General features: G+C 40.3%; 1 protein-coding gene across 9 annotated transcripts in view; it reads right to left on the bottom strand.

The window, feature by feature from the left end:
* Positions 1 to 24,020, bottom strand: part of LIMCH1 (LIM and calponin homology domains 1) — a 343,577-nt gene that overhangs the window by 94,515 nt on the left and 225,042 nt on the right. For all 9 annotated transcript variants that reach the window (XM_032633006.1, XM_032633009.1, XM_032633007.1 and 6 more), the window contains exons 4-6: positions 13,804 to 13,910; positions 8,458 to 8,488; positions 6,354 to 6,464 (exon numbers count right to left, since the gene is read on the bottom strand). In XM_032633006.1, coding sequence (XP_032488897.1) covers positions 6,354 to 6,464; positions 8,458 to 8,488; positions 13,804 to 13,910 — 249 coding nt within the window. The remainder of the gene's footprint in view (positions 1 to 6,353; positions 6,465 to 8,457; positions 8,489 to 13,803; positions 13,911 to 24,020) is intronic.

Here is a 24,020-nt window from a genome sequence, read left to right as displayed (position 1 = left end):
GATCCATAACTGCATGTCTGTTCTGGGACCCAGCCCCTGGTTTAGCTGCACAACTGCTTCTGTTTATGCTGTCTGGCTAATGCACACAGCATTTGTTTTTGCAGCAGAATCAGTTCCGTAAAATCCTGGAGCAGCATGCTTCCATCTTCTGCTACCTTGAAGGGAAATTCCTGCTCTGAAAGGGAGCTGTCTTTCTGGGGCAAAAAATTTAAAAAAAAAAAAAAAAAGCAGTGAAAAATATGCGAAATGATTTTCCTGATGCCTCGGAAGAATCCAGGCATGCTCTCGCGCTTGGCCAGCTCTTGGCACTGGGGGAGCTGAAAGCACTTGTGGCTGACCCACATGTTCAGAGCAGTGAGAACAATGGCTGTCTTTGACAGCCTGTGATTATAAATTCTTTCCAGCGCAAGCAGCACATACTAAAACACTGAAACTCCAGCAGAAGAAAGGTCAGTCAAAGCCATCCTCACCCTCGAATTATAATAAAAGCCTTGTTCCCGCCAGTGTCTTAGCATTAATTACAAGAGTCCAAGCTGACGAAAACAGAAATAACTCCGGTCACTCAAAGATAAACCTCAATTTAATCTCTCCCAGACTGTTGCTTAAAATCAGGGCTGTGAATGACATCCGCAAAGACTGGAAGGTCCCACTGAAGATTTCCTGGGATTCTCAGGCAGGTCCCCTCCCCAATCCCCATAGAAAAGGAAAAAAAAAAAAATTCTCCGTGGTAGCAATTTTGGAAACTGTCTACACTGACTAATATGCTCGCCGGAGCCAAAGCCTTTTAGGAAGTGCCTTTGCCAGCTGCTTCTATCAATTATAACCAGATCCTCTGACACACTCCCCAGCAGGGGGCCCTTTGGGGGGACAGAGCAGCTGTAATTCACAAGGCACGCACAGTGGTCTTGCATCAGGAGAAGGAGTAGGAAAAAGGGGAAGGGCAGGGTTGGGGGGGGGGTACCCTGCTGCAGCCACACCGAGGACCCGATTAGTGCCCCTGAAGAACAGGTTGTCAAACAGCCTAGGTGACTACAGATGACATGACCCTCCCGAGGAAGGCAGAAATTCCAGTTATGGAAATTAAGGTATTTTAGTTTACTCGTAGGTCAAAATTAACCAGGACTTGTACAAAAGCCAGGCCTGACTAGCAGGAAAAAGAATTCATGACTAACTGAAAAGTATACATCTAAATTGGATATGGTTTTGCATTTAATTTCTTTGGAAATGCAAGTAATTATCTTGGATTATTTATCCACTGAGAATAGGCTAAATGGCTAATGTTACTGAACACTTACTATGTGTCTGGGGCTATGCTTGATGCTTTCTCTCTGCTCTATTCTTTAATCCTCACAACCTGCTCCCCAATGATGGGGTTACCATTGTCCCTATTTTATAGAGGAGAAAAGAATCAGAGAGGTTGAGTAAATTGACTCAGGTCACACAGTAATCAGCAAAGCTGTGATTCTAACACAAGACTCTGTCTTCAACTACCAAACGGTAAAACCTGGCATTTGATGAACTTTGGTATAGTTACAGCTGTCAACAACAGCATCACCTCTCCCAGCGGCTGGACACTTACTGCCTGCTTACTCAGTGGATGACACTAACCTGGATAATGTCCCTTCGCTAAACACTGTTTATGCCTAGATCACCAACCTATACGTGCTGCAAAAGAGAGACAGTTTAGAGTAGGTTAAAAGCATGGTCTTGGAAGCTCAGCTGACAGTTTAAATCCTGGCTCCACCCTTTGTCAGCTGTCTGACCTTGGGCAAGTTATTTTACCTTGCCCAATTTCAATTTTCTCATCTGTAAGATAGAGCTAATAATATTTATCTCATAGTATTGCTGGGAAGGTTAAATGTATTACTATATGGAAAGCATTCAGAAAAACACCTGACGCATAAGTGCTCGAAAAATGTTAGCTGTGTTATAATCACTCCTATGTATTCATCTGGCAGGTAAATGTCAATATATAAACCATAGAAAATTTATAAATGCAGTTAAGGACATAATCTTATATACACACTGGTATTCTTCTATCTCCTTCTCCATTTATATCCCATAACTAGATGCCTTGGGCCCAATTTCCCATCAGGGAGGGCAGACACTCAGGAAGTCAAGCCACTGGTAACATCTAGAAATGACACAATTTTACAAGCTGCTTGGCACAGAATTACAAAACTGGATTTTCAAGAAAATAATATCAGGCAAGTTTCCCCCAACACCCAAATGTCTCCCCCACCCTATCCTACAGACCACAGGAGAACAGAAAGGAAAAAGAGAAAGTTGACATGCTTCTTGGAGCTCCAGCTGCTTTCTTGCAGCCAGTTATGGGAAAGAAAAACAAAAAGGCCGTTCTGTTCATGACTTTGTAGAAAGCCAAGAATTAAACCTTGGGTCAAGTGAGAGCTGGAAGCTGAACGGCAGGGTCAGTTTGACAAGTGAAAACCAGGCCACCTGTGGCCATCCTTGGCCAAGCTGCTCCCTTAGAAACCTCAGGGTGAAGCAAGAGCCTGGCTCTTTAGCCAGAAATAAAGATTTGGACATCCGCGGGATGAACAATTTTATTGGATTCCATCAAGTCACCCAGAGGCAAGCTTTGGGAGCAGGGTTAGAAGATATAAACCAACACAAAGGCTAGCACAGTCTAAGTGCTCTGTACTCGGGGTCTGTTACGTCGTCTACGCTTTCCATCTAGATGCCCAGTAGTGGCATCCTGTCTTCTACAGAGAGCACTCCAGGGAAAGGGGATACGACTCAGATCTGTCCATTGTGCTAATTGCTGGTTGTTCTAGTAAAAGTGTGTTAATGAATGGGGTGTGAATTACTAGCTCCCACAATATTTTTGGATTATTTTACTCATCTGTCCTCTTCTTATCCTCCTTTGTCAGAGATAATGAGAACCAGCTACAGTTGGTGACTGACTTCTGGTATCTGAGAAACTCCAGATGCCTCTGTTTTACCACTCACCATTTTCTGCTTCCTTTGTGATTTATAAGGTGGCTAAATCCTATTCTGCAGTGTGTTAGGTTCTACTTTTCCAGCCTGATGAGCCATCTCTACCCACCATACTCTCGTTGGTGAAGCAATTCATTCCACAGATACTGACTGAACATTGTCTATGTGCCAAGCACTGTCTTCAGTGCTGGGGACACAATGTTATGCAAATTCGATAAATTCCCTGTCCTCATGGGCCTTATGCTCTAGCAGGGAAGGCAAAAAACAAACAGAAAAATATACAAATACAAATTTGTATACAAATACAAATTTGAATACAAAGTTGAATGGTAAGTATCATGAAAAAATAAAGCAGGTTAAGGGAAGAGAAGTTGATGATGGCTGCTGCTCTAGGCCAAGGTCTTGTACTTGTTGGCCCATCAAGCTCCCCCCTCTTTAACCCCTTGTTCTGATAGCACCCTCTGAGATAGTACTGGCTTAGGCCAATCATGGTATCCCCTGTCCCTGGTCACACTGACTGGTTCAGGGATAGGACCCACACTGGACCAGAGTACACCCTAGGAATTTTAAAGTTGGGGCCAGGGAGAAGAATTCCTTGCCTTCTGGGCAAGAAGCTAGGAGCAGATAATCCCGGGGATGCTGTTGGCCATGGTCTCTGCTATGAGAGAGTGTTTGCCTACTGGAGGAGAGGATGAATTCAAGAAGAGACCGGAAGAGAAGAGAGACAGAAAGAGAGAGGAAGAACCTAGAATGTTGACTTTCTAGTTGCAGGTCCTGAGATCTCTAGGGCCACCCTTGTCCCTACAGTGCTCCCTTTAATCTCACTATTCTCGTAGTAATTCCCCTTGGTTCAGCTTAAGTGTCCCTTCCTTTGGGAGACTTTCTCTGACGTATCCAGGCCCAGTGAAAGGCCATTGTCATGATGCTTTCAGAGACCTTTTTTGTCTATAGCAATAGCAACCTACTACGAACATCTACTATGTGTCCGATGCTTATGTTAAGGGTTCTACATGTGTTCCTTGCACTAGAGAACTTAACAAGTTGTACCACAGTTAATCATTTTTATGCACATTTCTCCCACTAGAAAAAAATGAATATAAAAAAATTTCAGGCTAGCCTCCTTTGTGAAAGAAAAGCTTTTAATTTCAAATTTATTTCAGCATGTATATGTGCAGAAGAGATTCCAGTTGTCTCTCAATATCTGTTTTCCATTTCTTCTCCAGTGAAAATGCACACAGTTTTTAAATGAAATAAAATCTACTTTCCCCAAGTCTTTCCTTGCAGCTAGGTATGGATACGTGACCAAGTTCAAGTCAATAGGATGTGAGCAGAAGTGTAGTGCATGACTTCCCAGAAGTGTGTTTAAAGGAAGGCATAGGCCCTTCTTCTCCTCAGCCCTCCTTTCTCCTGGCTCAAAGGTGGACGTGAAGGCTAAAGCCTGTGCAGCCATCTTGGACCAGCAGGTGAGTGTCCGTGAGCTGAGGACAGTAGAGTAAAAAGACAGAAGGAGCCTGAGCCCTTGATGGTCACAGGACCCTCACACTAGCCCTGGACTGCTCATGTCCAGACCTTATGTGAGTTTGATATAAAACTCTATCTTATTTAAGCCACTGGCGGAGTTGTCTGCATTTCCCAGTTAAATTCAATCTTAATTGATAAAATGAGATAGTATACACTTTAGATAAATCTAATATTTTCAGGCATTGGATAGACCTGTGAAATTCAGGTCAATTACTCTCTTTATATAGAGACACCACTACTCTCTTTATATGGGAACACCACAGCTGGCCATTTTTAGTTAAGTCGCGCTTTGGCCAGTGATACTAACTACTCCCTCATGTCCTGTGATGTCATCTATATTCATTTAAAAAAAAAGTAACAGCTGTTCACAACAACAGGTCATTTCAAGGCAGTTGTTAGTAACCAACTGTCTCACTAGAAAGGGAAGTTAGGAGAGCTGCAGAGACCAATAGCTGCCCAGATTATAGAGAAGCTGGACTAGTGATAAGAAACATCAATAATGAGAAGAAATCAGATTCCAAGAGAAATCAGCAGGGAAACTATGAGGCAGAGCTTTTCAATAGTAAAACAGATAATCCATCTATCATTGTCCAAGTCCAAATTTAACATAAGACCAGCAAACATTTAGATTTCACAAATCCATACTGAAACTTACCTTTGTATTTTCCCTAAATATCCTTTATTGAGAGAGATGAAAGATTAAAGGACAAATAAGGGTTAAGACTAAGAAACAATGTGTTGTGTTTGAGTGGTGTGTTTATTTTATTTTTCAAGGAATTTAGCTTCAAGGACTTTGTTTATATGTGTTATGACTAATATGAAAGCTTTGTCCATTTATACATATATGAGCCGGCCTGGTTCTAGCCAAATGCAAAGAATTATTAGAACTATTAGCTTTAGGGAAAAAAGAATAAATCATTAGAAAGTTGGAGCAAATTCTTGCTTTCAGTATTAAAAGAAAATCCGTAAAATACAGAATGTCTCTCAACGAGGTCTCATTGGTGCATTTAATTTGCATGCTGGAGAAAAGAGGAAGAAGAAGGTCTTAATTATATATGCTGCACTATGGGTCTTATCCAAAACCCATGGATGCTACTGATTACAAGTGAGCCTTACCTATTCACTAAGGCCTGTTGGGTGAGGCTGCTCCCGGGGAGTACTGTATGCTAGTACTTTGGGTGAGTTAATGTACACTGCTGAATCCTAAAAAGGAACACATAGGCAGCCACACAAAAAACACTGCACTGTTTCTTGGACAAATTCCTACCTTAGGTCAGTCTTTCCCATAATTAAATACAGAAATAAAGCTTTGACTATTACAAAACATGTTTTCCAAATTTCCAGGTCATTCAAATGCAATGGTCATAAAATATGCATCTTTGAAGAGAATGCTTCTAATTTTTCGGAGCCCATCCGGAGTGGGTACCCAGGCAAGAACTTGGCTAATGTAACTTCACCCACACCAAGGCCCTGATGGGTAAGCAAAATGACCTTTAGGATGAAAGTGCAGAGCAAGTCTTCATTTTTGTATAATGCTGTATTGTTTAATTCAGGCATTATTCCCCCAAGAAAATAAGCGCTGAGCTCTTTGGTATCTAAAGTCATATACGGACGGATTGAACTTTCTCTTTTGGAATTAAAATTGGATAAAGCTCAGATCTCCCATTCTCAGAAGGGAATAAAAGTTCAGGTAGGCGTGGGTGTATGAGGCAAAGATGGCATTGGTAAGACAAGCGGTCATTTCCTTGAGTGCACGACATATTTGGCCTGTGCAATTTTACCACGTGAAACTGTAAAGATCTTAAAAACAAGCAAATGTGTTGCTTTCCCACCTTGTCTGAACGTCATGGGATGAAGAAGAAAAGTCAAGTTACCTTCCTCATCTGAGCCAGCAAGCCTTCGAACTCCTTCAGGTTTAGCGTTGTCCCACTGTAAGATGCACAGCTATTCGCTGCTTTGCCCAGCCAGTAAATAGTCACTAGTACCTGGGAAAGAGAACCACGCACAAAGAATTACTTTTAAACTAAAGAATCAATAATGCTTCCCTAACAGGAAAGCAGGAGGAGAGAATGTGTAACATTAATTTACAAAGCCCACCATCCATGAGGTATCCATTCTAGGTAAAATCATTTTAATAAGGACCCAATGTTGCATCGGTCAACACAAACATGATTCAGTAGTTAAAATAAGACTCCAGTTTTAGGAAGAATTTGGTTGTGAGAATGTGATCTATAAGACAGCAAGGAGGAAAAATAAATCCTCCAGAATTATTTTCATGTCATGAAGGCTTCAAAACCAGGAAGCAAAAATTTTCAGAAACTCTGGAGTCTTTCCCCAGACCAGCAATGGAACAGGTTGTCAATCCCTTTTGAGAGAGGTGCTTTTAAAGGCCCATAATTTCTACTTGTGGGCACAGAGGTTCTGCTAAGACCACTGGCAAACATTTTTCAGAGGAGTGATAAAGGTTAATTAGTGGTTTCCAGCACAAGATCAACAAAATATATCTAATTAAAGTCAGAAGACAGCAATGTAATGAAGAATGCAATCTGCAGAGACCTAGTTCTGGGGGTACAGTTAGATTCCTATTAATCTGAGATGGGAAATTTTTAGCCTGGTCAAGACTACTGCCAATTAACAACCTTGAATGTTTAAGAATGTCTATGAATATTCACTGGTCTGAAGCTACAGTCCTAGGTTAACATTTTGTTCTGTCTTTCCAAAGGAACTGTCTGCGAAAGCAAAGGCTCTTTACATTGACTTTCCCACAGAACCCAACAGGGGTCAGCTGAAGATGAGCTCCTTAAAATTGAATTATTGGGATCTGAAGCCTATGGAAAAGCTAAGACTATTATTTTGTTTTCACATTTGGTCTTATTGCTTCAACTAGGCTGGGAAGTATTTATTGTACCTCCCTCTACTTGGCCAGAAAATGCTTTGGACAATGTGATATGTATACATGCTTCCGATGGCAACAGGCCCAAGATATGGTCATGTGCATCATTGCTAGGATGTGATCTGGTTTTCTACCTCTGTGGGAAAATGTGACTTTAGGAATACTTCAAAACTTCCAGAAATTCTTTTTTAACTGATTGCTTACAAATAACTTTCCAGAGAGCAGAAAATTGCGAAAGTCAGGACATGAACTCGAGCCATAAAATAACTAATGTGTGCTAAGAGTATGAGGCTCTCTTGAAAAGTGTAATAGGAAAACGGCAGATAGAACTGTGTTGTGTTTTAGATTATGGGGTTTCTGTTTAAAATTGTATGATGAAAAATGTCAAATATCCCTGGTTTTATAGAGGAAGAAAAAGAAGATAAGAATGAGAATGTCAATCGAATATAACAGCACCCTGAAAATTTCTTTAAAAGGGGAGGGTCACAGCCAATTTTAAAATTTTATATACAGAAGGTCATTTCTTACATTCTTCAATTTCAACTTAAAATAAAAGAGCACTAACATACTTGCCTTGGAAAATAAGATCTAACTCTAAAAAGTTGATTTTGGAAGGTACTAATAAAAACTCAAAAGATTAATAGGAAAAAAACCACAAAAGGTACAGGCCCACAACAGTCAACACTATTTATATTATGCTAATCTTTTCCCCAAAACAACTTGCCCAACTGCTTAATTTAATAATCCCATCTGTGCCTACCAATGGCAAGAAAGTAATGTTAGTGCTAAAACAGATCATTCTGTGTTTAAGAAACCAAATTACAAATGGAGTGCAAGCTTTCATTTATTTATTTCTGGACTAAGCCCTTATCTAATTAAAGAGACCACCCCTCCCCGCAAAATCTACCATTTTTATTTCTATCAGAATCATTAATTATTCTATCAGAGGCACATATAATTGTTTCCTAAGAAAGATTCTTTCTAGCAAGGCATTCGAGAGGCATTGAACTTATGAGCTAACTTTTACACTTGAACCATCAAAGTTAGAAGGAAAAAAGTTTGGAAAGTGAAATTAAAACACTTACATTTTTCAGCTTCCTGCTATAATCAAGGCTCCTAGTTTGGAAAAAGGAAAAGAAAATATGATCAGTTTCTTCACTGTGATCTTCCCTTCAACACCTTTAAGATGTATTTGAAAGCTAACATATATAATGAAATCAGCAGAATATATTACTTTTAAGGTCTATGATTAGTGATATCAGGTACTAAATAAAATCACTTAGAAAACAAAATACAGAAGGATAAGGTGGAATTAAAGTTCCATAGTGCACCATGGAAGGATGAATGCTCTGTAACATCTGGAAGATGAAGAATTCCCTTTAAAACTACCACTGTTTATATTTGTATAATCAAAGCTTAACTGTAAAAGTAAAATTTTGCCTTGGTTATATATCACTGTCAAACTGAAATCTGACTGCACTTCCAAAATCTTCTTTATACAAGTACTTTTAAAGAAGTTCTAAAACCTTACCTAATTAAAGAGACCTGAAAATATATGTAAAAGAGGCAATGCTATCCTAATACTTGTTCTTTTCTGCTATGGACATAAATCAGTGCTGGGGAATTAGCCATAAGCAAGAAAATATGCATGCTATGTTCAAATATACACACATGCATTCTTAAATATACATAAATGTTTATTCTCAAACTATAAACAAAAAAAGCTACTTGGTGGTACTTTCTACATATTCATACAGTGAAATATAAAAATTTCTCCCAAATTATTTCAAAGTTTCTTTAACATGTCAACAAAGAAATACTAGGAAAATAAATGCTACACTTCTTTTTTCCACAGAACTTCAGTGGGGGGGGCGGTGGTGCTGGGGAGGGAGAATGTAATTCTATTATATAAAAAAGAATTCCTCCAGATATTTAGATCCCAGTTACCTTATTGCTGCATACTCTGACCCAAAGTACATATTAATGAATAGATACACAATTTTAAGTCAATTGAGACTTGAGGGACTAGAAAACAATGTAGTCTATAGTCTATACTAATCTAGTCTATACTATGGAGATAAACCATCAACAGAGACTTAGACTGTAAGAAGCAGTGGTCCAATTTGGATTTGATTAAGAACATGTTTTCATATTCCCCCCTATTAACAGAAAGAAAGATTTGTCATTATCTGCTTAGATATTTGCTAGGATTTAAAATAATTTAACAACAGTAACGGCAGGAAAACCAGATGAAAACAAAAATCTACAGAAGATTTGAAATTTTTGTGAAAAACAACTTAAGAACAGGGAACATAAGACTTTTTCTGCACTGTCAATGACTGTTTTTTGACTAAAATTGTGACCCAGTTCTAAAAAAAAAACCACGCTTGGCACACAGTAGGAGCTCACAAAATATTTGTTTGAATGACTTCCACGTAACAACCAATTACGTGAAAATGCTCCCACATTTTTCAGAGACATCCTCGGGAGCAATCCAAAGGCTTTCCTCATTTTCATCCAATTGCTGCGATTCCCTGGAATGATACTTGTTGCATGCCCTTCTGGATTATGTTTTCATGTCCCATCAAGGTCGTCTGGCACCCATTACAGTAGAGTTCACGAAATTACACACAGAGTAATCATTTGCAGTTTTCCCTCTTTCTTTCTTTATAGTCTACTCAAGTTACTTCTCAAAAAAAAATAATAAGTAAAATTACCCACAATAAAAGCTAACCTAAAGAGTATTTTTCAAAAGACAATTTCAAAAAGCATCAAAATTTCCTCTTTGGGATCTACCCCTCTACCTATTGCTTCCACTATTAATTGGTGTCAGTAGGGGGTTCTCCATCTCTGCTAATGTTTGGCTCAACTTTCAGAGGGGAAAGCAGAAAAATATAGCAGTTCTACTCTCATCTCCCATAGCTATGAAATCTACATATGTTGCAGATGTCCCCTGGATAGTGCCAAGTTAAACCAGCATCACTTACAGAAAAGTTGTGAAGCAGATAGCTCATTCCATGCCCCAATCTTCCCTAATACTAGAAAAGATTTTCTAAGTACCAGAAATGAATTTATGGCATAATTTTTAATATAAAGTTCTTTATGTGCTTCTAAATATTCATACGGTGAAATAAAAATGTTTTCTCCATAATTATGCCAAATTCAACAACCTACAACACTTGTGGACCACCCCTCCCACCACGCTCATCCTTGCTCATTACCCTTCTACCACACTGGCTGGCCACTCTTCTTTCTCTTTCTAGACATCAAGTTTGTTTCTCTTCCCAGCCTTTCTACCTGATTCCTCTGCCCTGAATACCCTATAGATCTTAGCATGTCTGGCTCTTGCTTCCCATTCATGTCTCAGCCCTCAGCTGAAATGCCACATCTTTAGAGAGACCATTCTTGACCACCTTTCTTTTTTATTTCCCCCCTGTTTGACTGAGATATAATTGATATAAAACGTTATATAAGTTTAAGGTATGCAACACAGTGATTTGATATATGTATATATTGCCATGGTCACTATCTTTTACACCATCTATTTTATTATTATTTTATTTTCTTCTCAGCACTTATCACTCCCTGCAATTTTTAAAAATTTACTTATTTACTTCCCATTTCTTGACACAGGGTATAAATTCCCTGTGAACAGGGGGCCTGTTCTCTAGTGACTGGAAAGTATCAGACACATAGTAGCTGCTCAGTAAATCTTTGTTGAATTAATGAAAAATGACATAGGGGAAGGTGATGGGCAAGTATTGCTCAACGAAAATAATAGTCTCAAGTGAAGGAAAAACTTAAAAGGGAAGAAAATGAGGAGAAGAAATGCAAAAATGGGAGACAGATGGAAAGGTATGATAAAGAAGGGAAGGGAAGCATAGGGAAGAGAAGGAGACAGAGAAAAGAAGCAGAGAGAAAGAAAAAAAGAACAGAGAAAAGAAGAGGAGAAGGGGAAGACTGTCCAGTAATTGAGAAGTGACTGTCTGTGTGCCACTGGTCTAAGTGACTTTTTTTCCTTTAGGTTGCTTTCTGTGCCTTTGAACTAAAGTCGCTTTCTTTAGAAGTTGGTTGAACCATCTTCCCAGATCTGCACTGAGAAAGCTTTAGCTAGAATCATACCTGAAAGAACATTCTGTCCAACATCAAACATGCTAACATTCTCATTATAGGGGTCTGGGAAGGAGAAGAGAGGGAGAAAGGAGCACCTAAATACATAATGTAAATATTTACTGAAATAAAAGGAGAAACTGACAGTAATACAATAGTAGTACGGGACTTTAATACCTACTTAAATCAATGGACAGATCATCCAGACAGAAAATCAATAATAAAACATTAGTTTCAAATGACATATAAGATGGACTTATTAGATATATACAGAACATTACAACCAAAAGCAGCAGAATACACATTCTTTTCAAGTGCACATGGAACATTCTTCAGGATGAATACCACACACACACACACACACAAAAGAACATTCTGTCCAATTCCATTTTATAGATGAAGACACAGAGCCCTACTGAAGCAAGGGAGCTTGCCTAGGATTATAGACCTGGGGGTAGCAGATGTAGAGGTAGACCTGAGATTTCCCGATGCTCACAGTTTTGTAGAAAAGCAGTAAAGTGATACGAGTTCTGAATTTCTAAAACCAATCAGTCTCAGAAGCCTCCTGGTTTAGTAACATATTGATTTAAAGTGACTCTTAAAAAAAATTAATTCAGCTGCCAACAGTGTCAAAGTGAACTTTCCTTCACACTCTAATCAATGTGTGTGTAACAAATGATTACCTACCATGTCACACAGTTACTATTGTTTCTGGTCACTTGCCACCCAGGTGAAACTATGAATGTGAGATGAGGCAGAACCTGAAACAATTTCCTAAAATGAATAATGATTTATAGAGGCTGGATTTAGGTACAGAAATAAATGGAGCATGTGAGGACTAAAATGAGGTTTATGGTGGTTTACATATTCAAATATCATAATTTTTATTCTGTTCTTTTTACACTTAAGTAAAAATTTTCCATGAGAAGTATTAAAGAGAGGTCAAAAGGTACAAACTTCCAGTTATAAAATAAATAAGTCATGGGGATGTAATGTACAGCATGACAACTATAGTTAATAACACTGTATTGCATATTTGAAAGTTGCTAAGAAATTGCTAAGAGAGTAGATCTTAAAAGTTCTCATCACAAGAAAAATAAACTTTATATGGTGACAGATGTTAACCAGACTTATTGTGGTAAACATTTTGCAATATATACAAATATTAAATCATTATGTTGCACACCTAAAACTAATATAATGGTGTATGTTAATTGTACTTCAAAAAAGAAAAGGCACATTGACAACAGAGAAGTGCTTTTTACATAATCAATCATGGCTGACTCTCCCTTATTCCCAGTCATAAATCATAAAATCCAAAAATCATAAAATCCAATATGAACTCCAACTTGATTTCATTTAGTAGTTTCAATTATTTTTCCCCATCATTAAGAAAAAGCCAGTATCGGCAAATAGCAAAAAATTAACAGCTCTGAATTTTGGTTTCTTTCTCTTTTCTGTCCTTCTATGATAAAATGACCCAAAAGTAATCAAAAGGAGAAGTATAGCCAGTCCAAAGATGCTATCTATGTAATCAAGCTTCTTATTAAAGCATATTAATGCCAAATACTGTTTGACTAATTTCAAAAAGGTTTTATCTGAATTTGGTAGAGTCTAAAGAACTTTTAAACTACAGGAAAGTTACCTCTACCATCTCAAAAGGACTTTTCATCTCATTACTCTGCTCATGAGCTATTTCTTCATAGAGAAGCACATTGCCTTTTCTTTTACTATAACACTCTTTCCCAAGAATTCTTTGGCCCCAAACATGGCTCACTGAGTAGATACAGTCAACAATAGCCAAATGGCCAATGATCCACCTTCAAAGAACTTGATCACTGACACATATGAGAAAACAGTTACAAATGTAAATGAAGAATAGATTTTTCCATCATCCATTGACTTCTTTGCATAATAAACAGAGTTCAAATCTGTTTAGGAGTTTGCAGTCTTCCAGGAGCCTATTCATATGCCCAACTGGAGCCAATAAAAGCTTTTTGTCTAACCCAAACAGACTTGTGCATATTTCTCCCTTGCCTCTCCCTCTGTTAAGTTTCACTTAACGTTTTCTTCCCTTTCTCTAAAATTCTAACTCTATGTACATGATTTTTGCATTTCAAAAAATTATGTTTGATCAGAATGAAAGCTATACACAAGGGAAGGCCAATGTGGTTTATTTTGAAAGCTAGGTTTTTACCTTCACATTTTAATTTTATTAGGCATGCCCAATTCTCTGCCTCTTAGACCTTACATCATCATCACAAAACTGCAAATCAAACCATAAATGGGTTTCCCTTGAACATAAATCATGCATTACTTACTTGACTGTTACTCTGTTGGACGTATCCTGTAGGTCACTCGGGTCAAAAAGTTGAGATTCTTTAAGGCCGAGCTCTTTACAACCTCTCAAGAATAATATGATATTGTCCTGGAAGGAAGAAAAGAAATCCAAGTCTATATTATTTTATGAACCAGCCTTTCTTCTTTAATAGTCCAAATTACTGGAGGGATGTCAGTCATTAAGGCAGTGAGAGTCAGGTGTGAGTCATGGCCTGTTGGATAATAAAATCATACCTCATTAGGAAATGCTGGAATAAACAGACACTTCAAACTTCTAAACCCACATCTATGTCATATTCATTTTTTTCCCTTTATCTTTTCACCTTTGTATAAAACTGTAAGTTAAATGCCATTGGAAAGTAGAAATTAGCAATTTGGGGGAAATAGTACTCAAAACCCATGAATTCCCTATTGCTTCAAAGTTTTGTCCATGTCTTATTGCCTAGAATCTGGTTCAAAATGGATATATATATATATTTTTAAATAGGTTTTACTACCCAAGTGTCATCTTCAACAAGTTTTTCTTTTCAATTGATCTTCAAAAAATATATCCTTATCTAAAAAAAGGGTACAAATGAACTTATCTACAAAACAGAAATACAGTTTGTAGAAAACAAACTTATAGTTACCAGGGGTAAGGGCGGGGGAGGGATAAATTGGGAGATTGGGATTGACATATACACACTAATATATATAAAATAAAATATATAACTAATAAGAACCTACTGTATAGCACAGGGAACTCTACTCAATACTCTGTAACGGCCTATATGGGAAAAGAATCTAGAAAAGGATAGATATATGTATGTGTATAACTGATTCACTTTGCTGTACACCTGAAACTAATACAACATCATAAATCAACTATATTCCAATAAAAATTTTTTAAAATACATCCTTTATCAATGGGTTTTGACCAGTAATACCTCTTTGTGGACTTATAAACTGAATTAAATGGGGTGGGGAAATCTAGACTTAACTGGAAAGGGAAATATGAGGGGGCAAGGAAATCTTTTGAATATAATGTCAAAGACCCTCCTCATGGTGACAAATTTCTCTAGCAGGTACAAGTTTACTTTGACCTGGCAGAGTAGCAGACACAATCGACAGCTGAGGAGGGTTCTGGTCTTCATCTGTTAGGAGTCATTAAGAATAAATAAATGGCTCTGGAAGGAATTGCAAATTGTGAGTGATACTTTTGGAACTCTAGGATGTTAGCAGCAGGTTCATCGGTTGTAAGTCTCCAATTATCCTCTTCCTAAAAGACTTCTGATGAGCTAACTGGTCCCATCAGGTAGTTCAAACTACAGGAAAGGAAAGATGAAGGCTGGTTCCAGGATGCAGATCAATGTGAATCCATCTAAATGCTCTAAGAAAGATGCTACAAAAATCTGAAAAAATGGTGGTGGTAAATAAATCATATATTCACCCAAGTGCAATTTAACAAAGCGAACAAAAATCATAGTATTTCCCAATGACCAGTGTGTAGGTAGGATTCTAAGATGGTCCCCAAGAATCTCACCCACTGACGGACACACCCTGTATAATCACCTCCCCTTGAGTGCCAGTGGAACCTGTGCATGAGATGGGTTATCACTCTGTGATTAGGTCACTAACCAGTGGCTTTGAGTTGATCAAAAGAAAGATGACCTGGTTGCACCTGACCTAATCAGGGGAGCTTTTCAAAGAAGGTGAAGTCAGAGTTCCTGCTGACCGTGAGTTCTATAGCTGCCAAGAGATGCCTTCTGTCAATAACAACATGAGCTTGGAAGAGGCTTGGAAGAAGCTCAGCTTGGACTTCAGCCCCTGCCAACACCCCAATTTCAGCACGGTGAGCAAAGTATTCAGTCACGCCATGTCCATACTTCTGATTACAGAAACTAAGATAATCAGTGGGTGTTGACTGAAGATGCTAAGTTTACAGTAATTTTTTATGCAGCAATAAAAAAATAAGACATCCAGGTTCAAAATAACAAGAGCAATAGCAATAAATTGCTAATGTTTATTTAGCCCTTAGTATATGCCAAGCATTCTTCCAAGAATTTTACATATATTAGCTCACTTAATCCCTGCACAACGTTATGAGGTAGGTACTATTATCAGTATGAACAGTATGAGGCACAGAACAATTAGGCATCATTAAGGCCACACAACTAGCAAAGGATGGAGGTGCAAAACAACATGGCATATATGAGGAATTCAAGCATCAAATCTGAAGCTGGTATCAAAGGAAGATGAGGCTTTGGAGTCAGGGTCTGATCATGGGGTCCTTGAAGGCCATGGAAGGCAGGCTATGGAAGTCACAGAGGGGTGGTGATCTGAGAAGTAAATGCCCAGGTCTGCAGCAGAAGTAGATTGCTGGGGGTAGGCCTGGGTGGGAGGTAGAGGGTGTAAAGGAAGGACTTAAGAGGAAAAAGACAGGAGACAGGGAGACCAACGAGGAGATACTCGAATCTCACTTCCCCCCATGGAGGGTGGCCCACCCCAGAATGTTTTCTTTCCTGTGCCCCTGGATTTTTCAGTAGGTAAGAAGTACCATCATTCACAATATCTGTGTCCTTCACAACACCTCTTGTAGACTGACCATGAGCTGGTAAGAGTCTGAAGTCATCCATACCCTTCACAGTCTCTCCTGCAATTACTTTGCATGTTTTAAAATTATCCAGTTCTCCTTGGAGTTTTTCTATTTTCCCTCCCATCTCCAGAGGTTTGTAGAGGTTCAGGTGAGTCTTTTCTAGGCATGCAACTCTCTTTCCGGTTGGCCTAGGAGCTCTGAGGGTTTCTTACCCAGAGGAAAGCAAAGGATGGGTCCCGGAATTTTCTAGGAATCATTTGGGACCCCATGAAAAGGACCAGACTTGTGACCCACCATGTGGTCCCATCAGAGGCACAAGACCGTGGCACGTCAGATCCTCAAGAAAGGCAAGAAGGTGCTCTTCCCACGTGCATTCCCGGGTGCGCCCCGAGGGCCACGCTATCTTCAGCACACAAACTGCAAACACAGAAGCGTTGCGTCGCCAGCTTGAACATTTTGGGCTGGAAGATTTAAATAACGGCAGGTCTCCTTCCAGCTCCGTGCTGCAATCTAATGATGCTGGAAGGGAGCCAGACCCCAGTCAGGAGAAAAGCGCCCCCCCCACCCCCACCCCCGCCACCAGCCAAGAGCTAACAGGGGCAGCAACCACAGCTGGTGGGGAAGCTGTGCCTTTAATTACCTAAAATGCATCCTGCAAATTCCCATCTGCCTTACTCTTCACACTGAGTTTTTCCCACATTTACAACTCCAAGCAAAACTAACATCTTAGTGTCTTAGCTTCAGAAGCCAAGCAACACAACTGGTTCTAAAATCTGGCAAAGAAGAAGTGAAGACACCGATTTACCACAATGACTATTCAATTTAGCTCTTACTAGGGTAGTATTGCAAACTCATTAAGACTTAGGCTTCAAAAGAAGTTTTTTTTTTGTTTGTTTTTGTTTTTTAAATTTATTTATTTATTTTTGGCAGTGTTGGGTCGTCGTTTCTGTGCGAGGGCTTTCTCTAGTTGCGGCGAGCGGGGTCCACTCTTCATCGCGGTGCGCGGTGCGCGGGCCTTTCACTGTCTCGGCCTCTCCCGTTGCGGAGCACAGGCTCCAGACGCGCAGGCTCAGTAGTTGTGGCTCACGGGCCCAGTTGCTCCGCGGCATGTGGGATCTTCCCAGACCAGGGCTCGAACCCGTGTTCCCTGCATTGGCACGCAGGTTCTCAACCACGAGCGCCACCAGGGAAGCCCCAAAAGAAGTTTTTAAAGGACTCTTCAAAAAGTCAATGTCACGCTAAAACAAAAATTAGAGGCTAAAGAGACATGGTGACGTAATGTAATGTATGACCTTTGATTGGATCCTAGATCCAAAAAAGGAAAAGTAAATAAGGCTATGAAAGTCCAGTTTAAATGTGGACTGTTGTTGGATAATATTATTGGATGAATGTTAATTTTCTTAGGCATGATGATGATGATGGTATTGTGGTTATATGAGAGAATGCCTTTATTTTTAGGCAAATATATGAATTATTTAGGGATAAGTTATCATGTCTATAACACAATTGCAAATGGTTCAAGAAAAAATGTGTGTGTGTGTGTGTGTGTGTGTGTTGTGCATACACAGGAGACAGACAGAGAGAATGACATCTGCTTGTTATGGAGAAAGAAATAAAGCAAATATGGCAAAATATTAACAATTGGTGAATCTATATCTCAAAGGTTGGCAGTTTTTTCCTGTGAAGTGCCCGATAGTAAATATGGCTTTGTGGGCCTGTGGTAGTCTCTGTCAAAATGACTTAACTCTTTCATTGTAGCCAGACAAATACACAAATGAATGGAAGTCGTCAGCATCCCGATACACTTCATTTACACAAGCAGGCATCGGGCTGGATTTGGCCCACAGGCTGTAGTCCACTGGCCCTGTTCTAGGTGAACAGTATTCGGGTATTCATTATGCCATCTGTACATTTAAAAACTTTCCAAAAAAAGTTTGGAGAAAAGGTTTTTAAATTTGTAAACATGTATTCAATTCCATAGGATTGTGAGTTCCCTCACAAAACCAGCTTCATAAAATTCAAGGAAAAAATAATGGTCACCTCAGAGACAACTACTGCAAAGTTCCTAAGGTAAATGCTCAAGTGCTACTGATGGAAAGTTACTATTTCTGGCTAATGGGAAAGTGCTGTAACATGAGCGTCAATTCAACACAGATGGGGAACATAAAGTTCCTAAAAGAGTTCATTTCGTGCTCGACTAATAGTAATACATGGATTTATACCCCTGTTTACCTAACTACTATGCATTCTCTCCTCCTTGTTCTTGGCCCAGTGGTTTCCCATTTCACTAATTTGTGGGCCACCCCTGTTTATGAGAACATCCCCTGGGGGCCCAGGGTTGAGGCCTGAGCTTTCCCCCGCCGCCTCCCCCCACCCGGCCCCGGGCCTCTTCTCTGAAGAAGTCCTGGTACTTCTCTGCCCTTCTCGCTCCAAAGGCAAGAGGAAGGAAGGCCCAGGATGGTCTCTACCCCCAGAGTTTTACCGGCATATAGTAGGTACTCAGTAAATATTTAAAACAAATTAAGCACTACATTCTAGATACTTAGAAGAATGAAAAAAAAAACCCCCACAAAATTCTAGTAGATGAAATAATAAGGACTTAGAAGCATCTTATCTTCAGGATTAATTTTCATGATCCGTCAAATAGCTGGATTTGTTCAAGATACACATAAACAGAGGTTTGTTTATGAAAAATTGTCTAATTAGACAATGGAAACGAGAGAAGAACAAATGTATCATGGAATACATAACATAACATAACAGCTTTGGAGTCAGGAGGACTCCAGTTAGAATCCCAGCCTCATCCTTGTACTAGTTATGCGGCCTTGGGCATGGTTCCTAACCTTCTTAATCCTTGAATTTCTAATCTGTGAGGTGGGGGGGTGACATCAACCTTATAGGGATGTCAGAATTACAGAAACTATATATAAAGAACACAGCCCAGTGTCTGGGAACTTCCAGGTACTCATTCTATGTAAGTTATGTATTATCATGGCATTATTGTCAACTCAGGTCAAGAAGGGACCATAAAAGGTGAGATGAAGAACAGTTTATCCATCTACAAAAAACTAGACATGGTGTGTATTTATAGCCCTTGCCAGTTACATGGGAGATTTGTTTTTTTTAAAGGGTAGTTGCAATTATTGTTGTTTAGTTACTGTTATAAATTGCCAATTTGGCACTTTTATACAGGCAGCCTCAAACTTAGGTGCAAGCTATGTTCCAAAAGCCCACTTGTAAGATGGCGGCTTGTAGGTCATCATTTGTAATTATCTCACAGAAATAGTCTTTGTATGGTGGTTCCCAGTTGAAGTCAGAAAGGCCGACTTAGTCCAAAATGTACCTGAAGGGGAGTCCTAATTACACTATGGAAACTAATGGCTTTGCAGAACAACATTTCAGTAGGAAAGCGTATTCAGAAATGCCTGCTGGACATATATACAATGGAATATTACTCAGCCAGAAAAAGACACTAAACTGAGTTATTTGTCGTGAGGTGGATGGACCTAGAGTCTGCCATACAGAGTGAAGTAAGTCAGAAAGAGAAAAACAAATACTGTATGCTAACACATATATATGTGGAATCTAAATAAAAGAAAAAAATGGTTCTGAAGAACCTAGGGGCAGGACAGGAATAAAGACACAGATGTAGAGAATGGACTTGAGGACACGGGGAGGAGGAAGGGTAAGCTGGGACGAAGTGAGAGAGTGGCATGGATATATATACACTACCAAATGTAAAATCGATAGCTAGTGGGAAGCAGCCGCATAGCACAGGGAGATCAGCTCGGTGCTTTGTGACCACCTAGAGGGGTGGGATAGGGAGGGTGGGAGGAAGATGCAAGAGGGAGGGGATGTGGGGATATATGTATATGGATAGCTGATTCACTTTGTTATAAAGCAGAAACTAACACACCATTGTAAAGCAATTATACTCCAATAAAGATGTTAAAAAAAAAAAAAAAGAAATGCCCAACCATGCTCTAGGCTGTAGTTGGGTGGAGGATTCCAGAGGCCATAGAAAAGGCTTCCTCAGCCCAAGGCAGCACCTCAGGAGAGAAAGGCCAGAGTGAGAGAGGAGAAAGGTGGGCCAGCAATTCATTCCAGTGCAGCCCCCTGAGACACATCACTGTCTCATCTAGGTTCTCCCTCCTGTCTTCAGAAGGCGAGCAAGGACCTGCTGGCTACCTTTCCCTTTCTCTGCTGTCATTTCCCACTGGCAAGGGGTTTCTCCCTTTCCTTGATCCACTGTGGAACAGCGTGCAGCTTTCTGGCTCTGAGGAAGGCACCAGCACTTAGTGGTTCTCTAGGGAAACCAGACAGGTAGTGGGCGGGGGGTGGTGGGGGTGGGGGGTGGGGTGGCTCTACCCAATCTCCTTGGCTTTATTTCCTTTACAGCCAACAGGGAAAGGGCAACACGATGATGGATTTGGAGTTCACAGAAAATGAACGTAACGCTCATTTGGGTTTCAAATGAACCCAGACGCCTATATTGCCAGGTATTTAAAATGCAATATATATATATATATATATATATATATATATATATATATATATATATATAAAGCAACATATAATTTTCAGTTTCTATAAATGAAAAGACCAGGTGGAGGTAGCAAAATGTAAACTGAGATTACATCTGGTGAATTTATTATTTTAATACATTTTCTATAATAAATACTTGCTTCAAAAATCTTAAGGATTAGGACATCTCAGAAAGATTTGCAAGCATATCAGAGAAGATCCAGACTTTCTGGAAAATCGATAACTAACACCAATGTTACATTTCTGTTCTATATATAAGGCTTAAAAAAAAAAGAAAGAAAAACATGATTTTTGTTAGGTTTCCTGCATTTGAAGCGAACAAACTCCCTTTAACAGAAGTGCAATTATGAACTTCAGAACTTAAGGAATACATTACCAAAATATCTCTAGGAAATTACCCTACAATTAATAGAATTTGGGGATTTCCTGTACCTGCCGCGTGTTCATGGTTGCTCTCCTAACCTGTATGGGTTCCAGCCTGGCTCCATTAATTGGCCAATGTCCAGCCACAATCACCACTCGCTAGACTTTCAATGCATTTGAGTTTGTCAGGAGCACTTAATGAGGATACCAGGCCTTCCACTGAGAGGCAAGACCTGTTCGTTCTGCCTGGGAGAATTCTGGGGAAGCCTGACCCAGAAGGTGGCAGCTGTGTGGCTGCTTGAAGGCGAAGAAACCACTTTATGGATAGGAAATGAGCAGAAGCACAGAGGATGCCAGGGAGAGAATGTAAGGTTGGAGAGGGGAAGAAAGTTCTAAGAGGTAAGCTTGAGAGAGCTGTGAGAGGCTTGTGAAGGATTTGGACTGTCCTCTAGACAGTGGGGCATCAAGGCCAGTTGATGAGGACAGAAAGAATCCTGGCAGCCGACCTTTATTTTAGGAGAATATGTCAGGTGGCAGCAGGAGAGATCCACTGGGTGGAGGAGAGGGTAATTACAAGAGCTCAGGGAGAGATGTGGAAAGCCTGAACTTATCCAGAAGCAGTAAGGGCAGTAAAGGGGGAGGATGAAAGCACCCCTTGTTGGCTTGGCGGTTGAGTGGATTTAGGAGCAGAGGCGAGGAGAAGGAAGGGGATTTGGTTGATGATATGGTTTTTAGTCATTGGGACCATCTTAAAGAATAGAGGAAGGGGAGATCTGTGAGAAACAGAAATAATAAATTAAGCTTGGAACATTCCATATTCCAACAGCCAGAGCTCACTGGGAGCTTATATTTGGGTCGGCTAGCTAGTGGCTGAATGACCTTGGGCAAGTTGCTTACATGGTCTCTGCCCCAGCTCTCTCTTCGAAAGCCTAAGTTCTTACAAAGGCCTACAAGGCCCTACAGGAGTCGCTGTGCACTACCTCTCGGACCCCACCACCCCTCGCCCCCTGCGGCCAGGCACAGCTCCTTCCTTGCTGGTCCTCAACCAAACCAAGTAGATCCCTGCCAGGGCTTCTGCACTGCTCTTTTTCTTACCTAGATATGACCTAGAATGATCTCTTGTATATAGTAAGTAAACATTCAAGAAATACGCATGGAATGAATGAATGAATGACCATAAAAACGGGGATACTCACAATGTCATAGGGCTGTCCTGGAGCTAATAAATAAGAAAATATATGTCAAGTGCTTAGAACAGAACAGTGTTTGGCACAATAAATGTTTTCCATTGTGGTACTTATTTCTATTATTAGGATAAAACTGTTAAGTCATCAATGAATGGATTTTCTGATTAGAAGCACATTATCGACTTCGGGGACAACTTCAGTGCAATTATAGGGCGAAAACCTATAATTTCAGGAAGTTAAGAAATCAGTGTAGAATAAAAACAATAGAGAAAACACAAAGAGACACTTTTGGCAAGTTTAGCAGAGAAGAGATTATGAGAAAAGGTACGGTGAGTCCAAGGAAGGTTGGCTGCTTGTTTCTTTTAGGAAAGCTGCAGGTGAGGAGAAACACAGCTCCCTGCTTGTCCTAGAGCTTCCTTGCCAGCCCAGACCACTGACATTATCATTCTCATGAGGAATCCTCACCACGTGTGAGGCTTGAGCCATCAGTTTTTCACCATAATCACCTTCTATCCTGCTCACTACTTCTGTCAGTCATGGACGACACCGGCACCAGGCTTACCACCGACTACAGTCATCATTCTAGGTGCCTTTACATTCTACACAGCAACCTGTTCGACGGCCTGGCTTTACAGTTCTTTGACGTCCTCAATTCCAATAGTTTTTACTCGTACACTCCATTTCACGATCATAATCATCACCCACACCTGCCCTGCGGAATTACCATTTCCAACATCCTACTCCTTGGTCTGAGTCCCTCTCCTCCCAGGTTTCTCATGCCTTCTCCCCCACACATCTGCTCTTTCATCTCCAGACTCTGCCTTTTCCTCTCAGTCCATTTCCCTCTCCTCTCATTGCCTTCTTTCTTTCCTGATTCAGTACAGACCAGTCTATTCAACTGCTCCAATGCCTGCACCTTCAACAGCCCCAGTCCTCCGCCTTTCCATTAGGGAACAATGACCAGGAAAAGGAAACAGCAGAGGTGGAACAGTTAACCTTAGACATGAGCCTTGGCAGCTAAGCACCACCACTTGTCTCTACTTGAGATGGGATCAGTCATGCCCACTCCTCATGTTTCTCCATGGAGGAACAACACTCCTGGCCCCTCACTCTTCCTCCCCTAGGTTGGTTTGGGAGAAGGAATGGGGCACGCTCAGCTCAGCCAGTTTGGGATTTCCTCTCTGCGGAAACATGCATCCCGTCTGTCTCTGCCGTGTAGAAAGGGGCCTTTCTCTGGGGTGGGAGAGGCCCGTGGTTGTCCCGCTGTGCTAGGAATAGGTGGATGAATTTGTTTAATTCAGGAGCAAGGATTAGCAAACCCACTTGGCTGCAGCTCTAAACCCACACTCTCCAGTTTGTGTCATGAGAAGTGAAGCTGACGTTTTGACCTCCGATTCCTGTGTTTATGTCTCAGCTGGGGGGTGGGGGTGGGGAGAGAGGAGTGTTATTTACTGGTCGCCCTAATCCCTAATGCTCTGCTTCTAGGGCTACTGGAAATGATGGTGCTTTATTGGGTCTGGAGCTGCTA

The sequence above is a fragment of the Phocoena sinus genome, chromosome 5 (genome assembly GCF_008692025.1).
Source record: "Phocoena sinus isolate mPhoSin1 chromosome 5, mPhoSin1.pri, whole genome shotgun sequence".
Classification (NCBI taxonomy): Eukaryota; Metazoa; Chordata; class Mammalia; order Artiodactyla; family Phocoenidae; genus Phocoena; species Phocoena sinus.
This window is presented reverse-complemented; position numbering and strand designations above follow the sequence as displayed.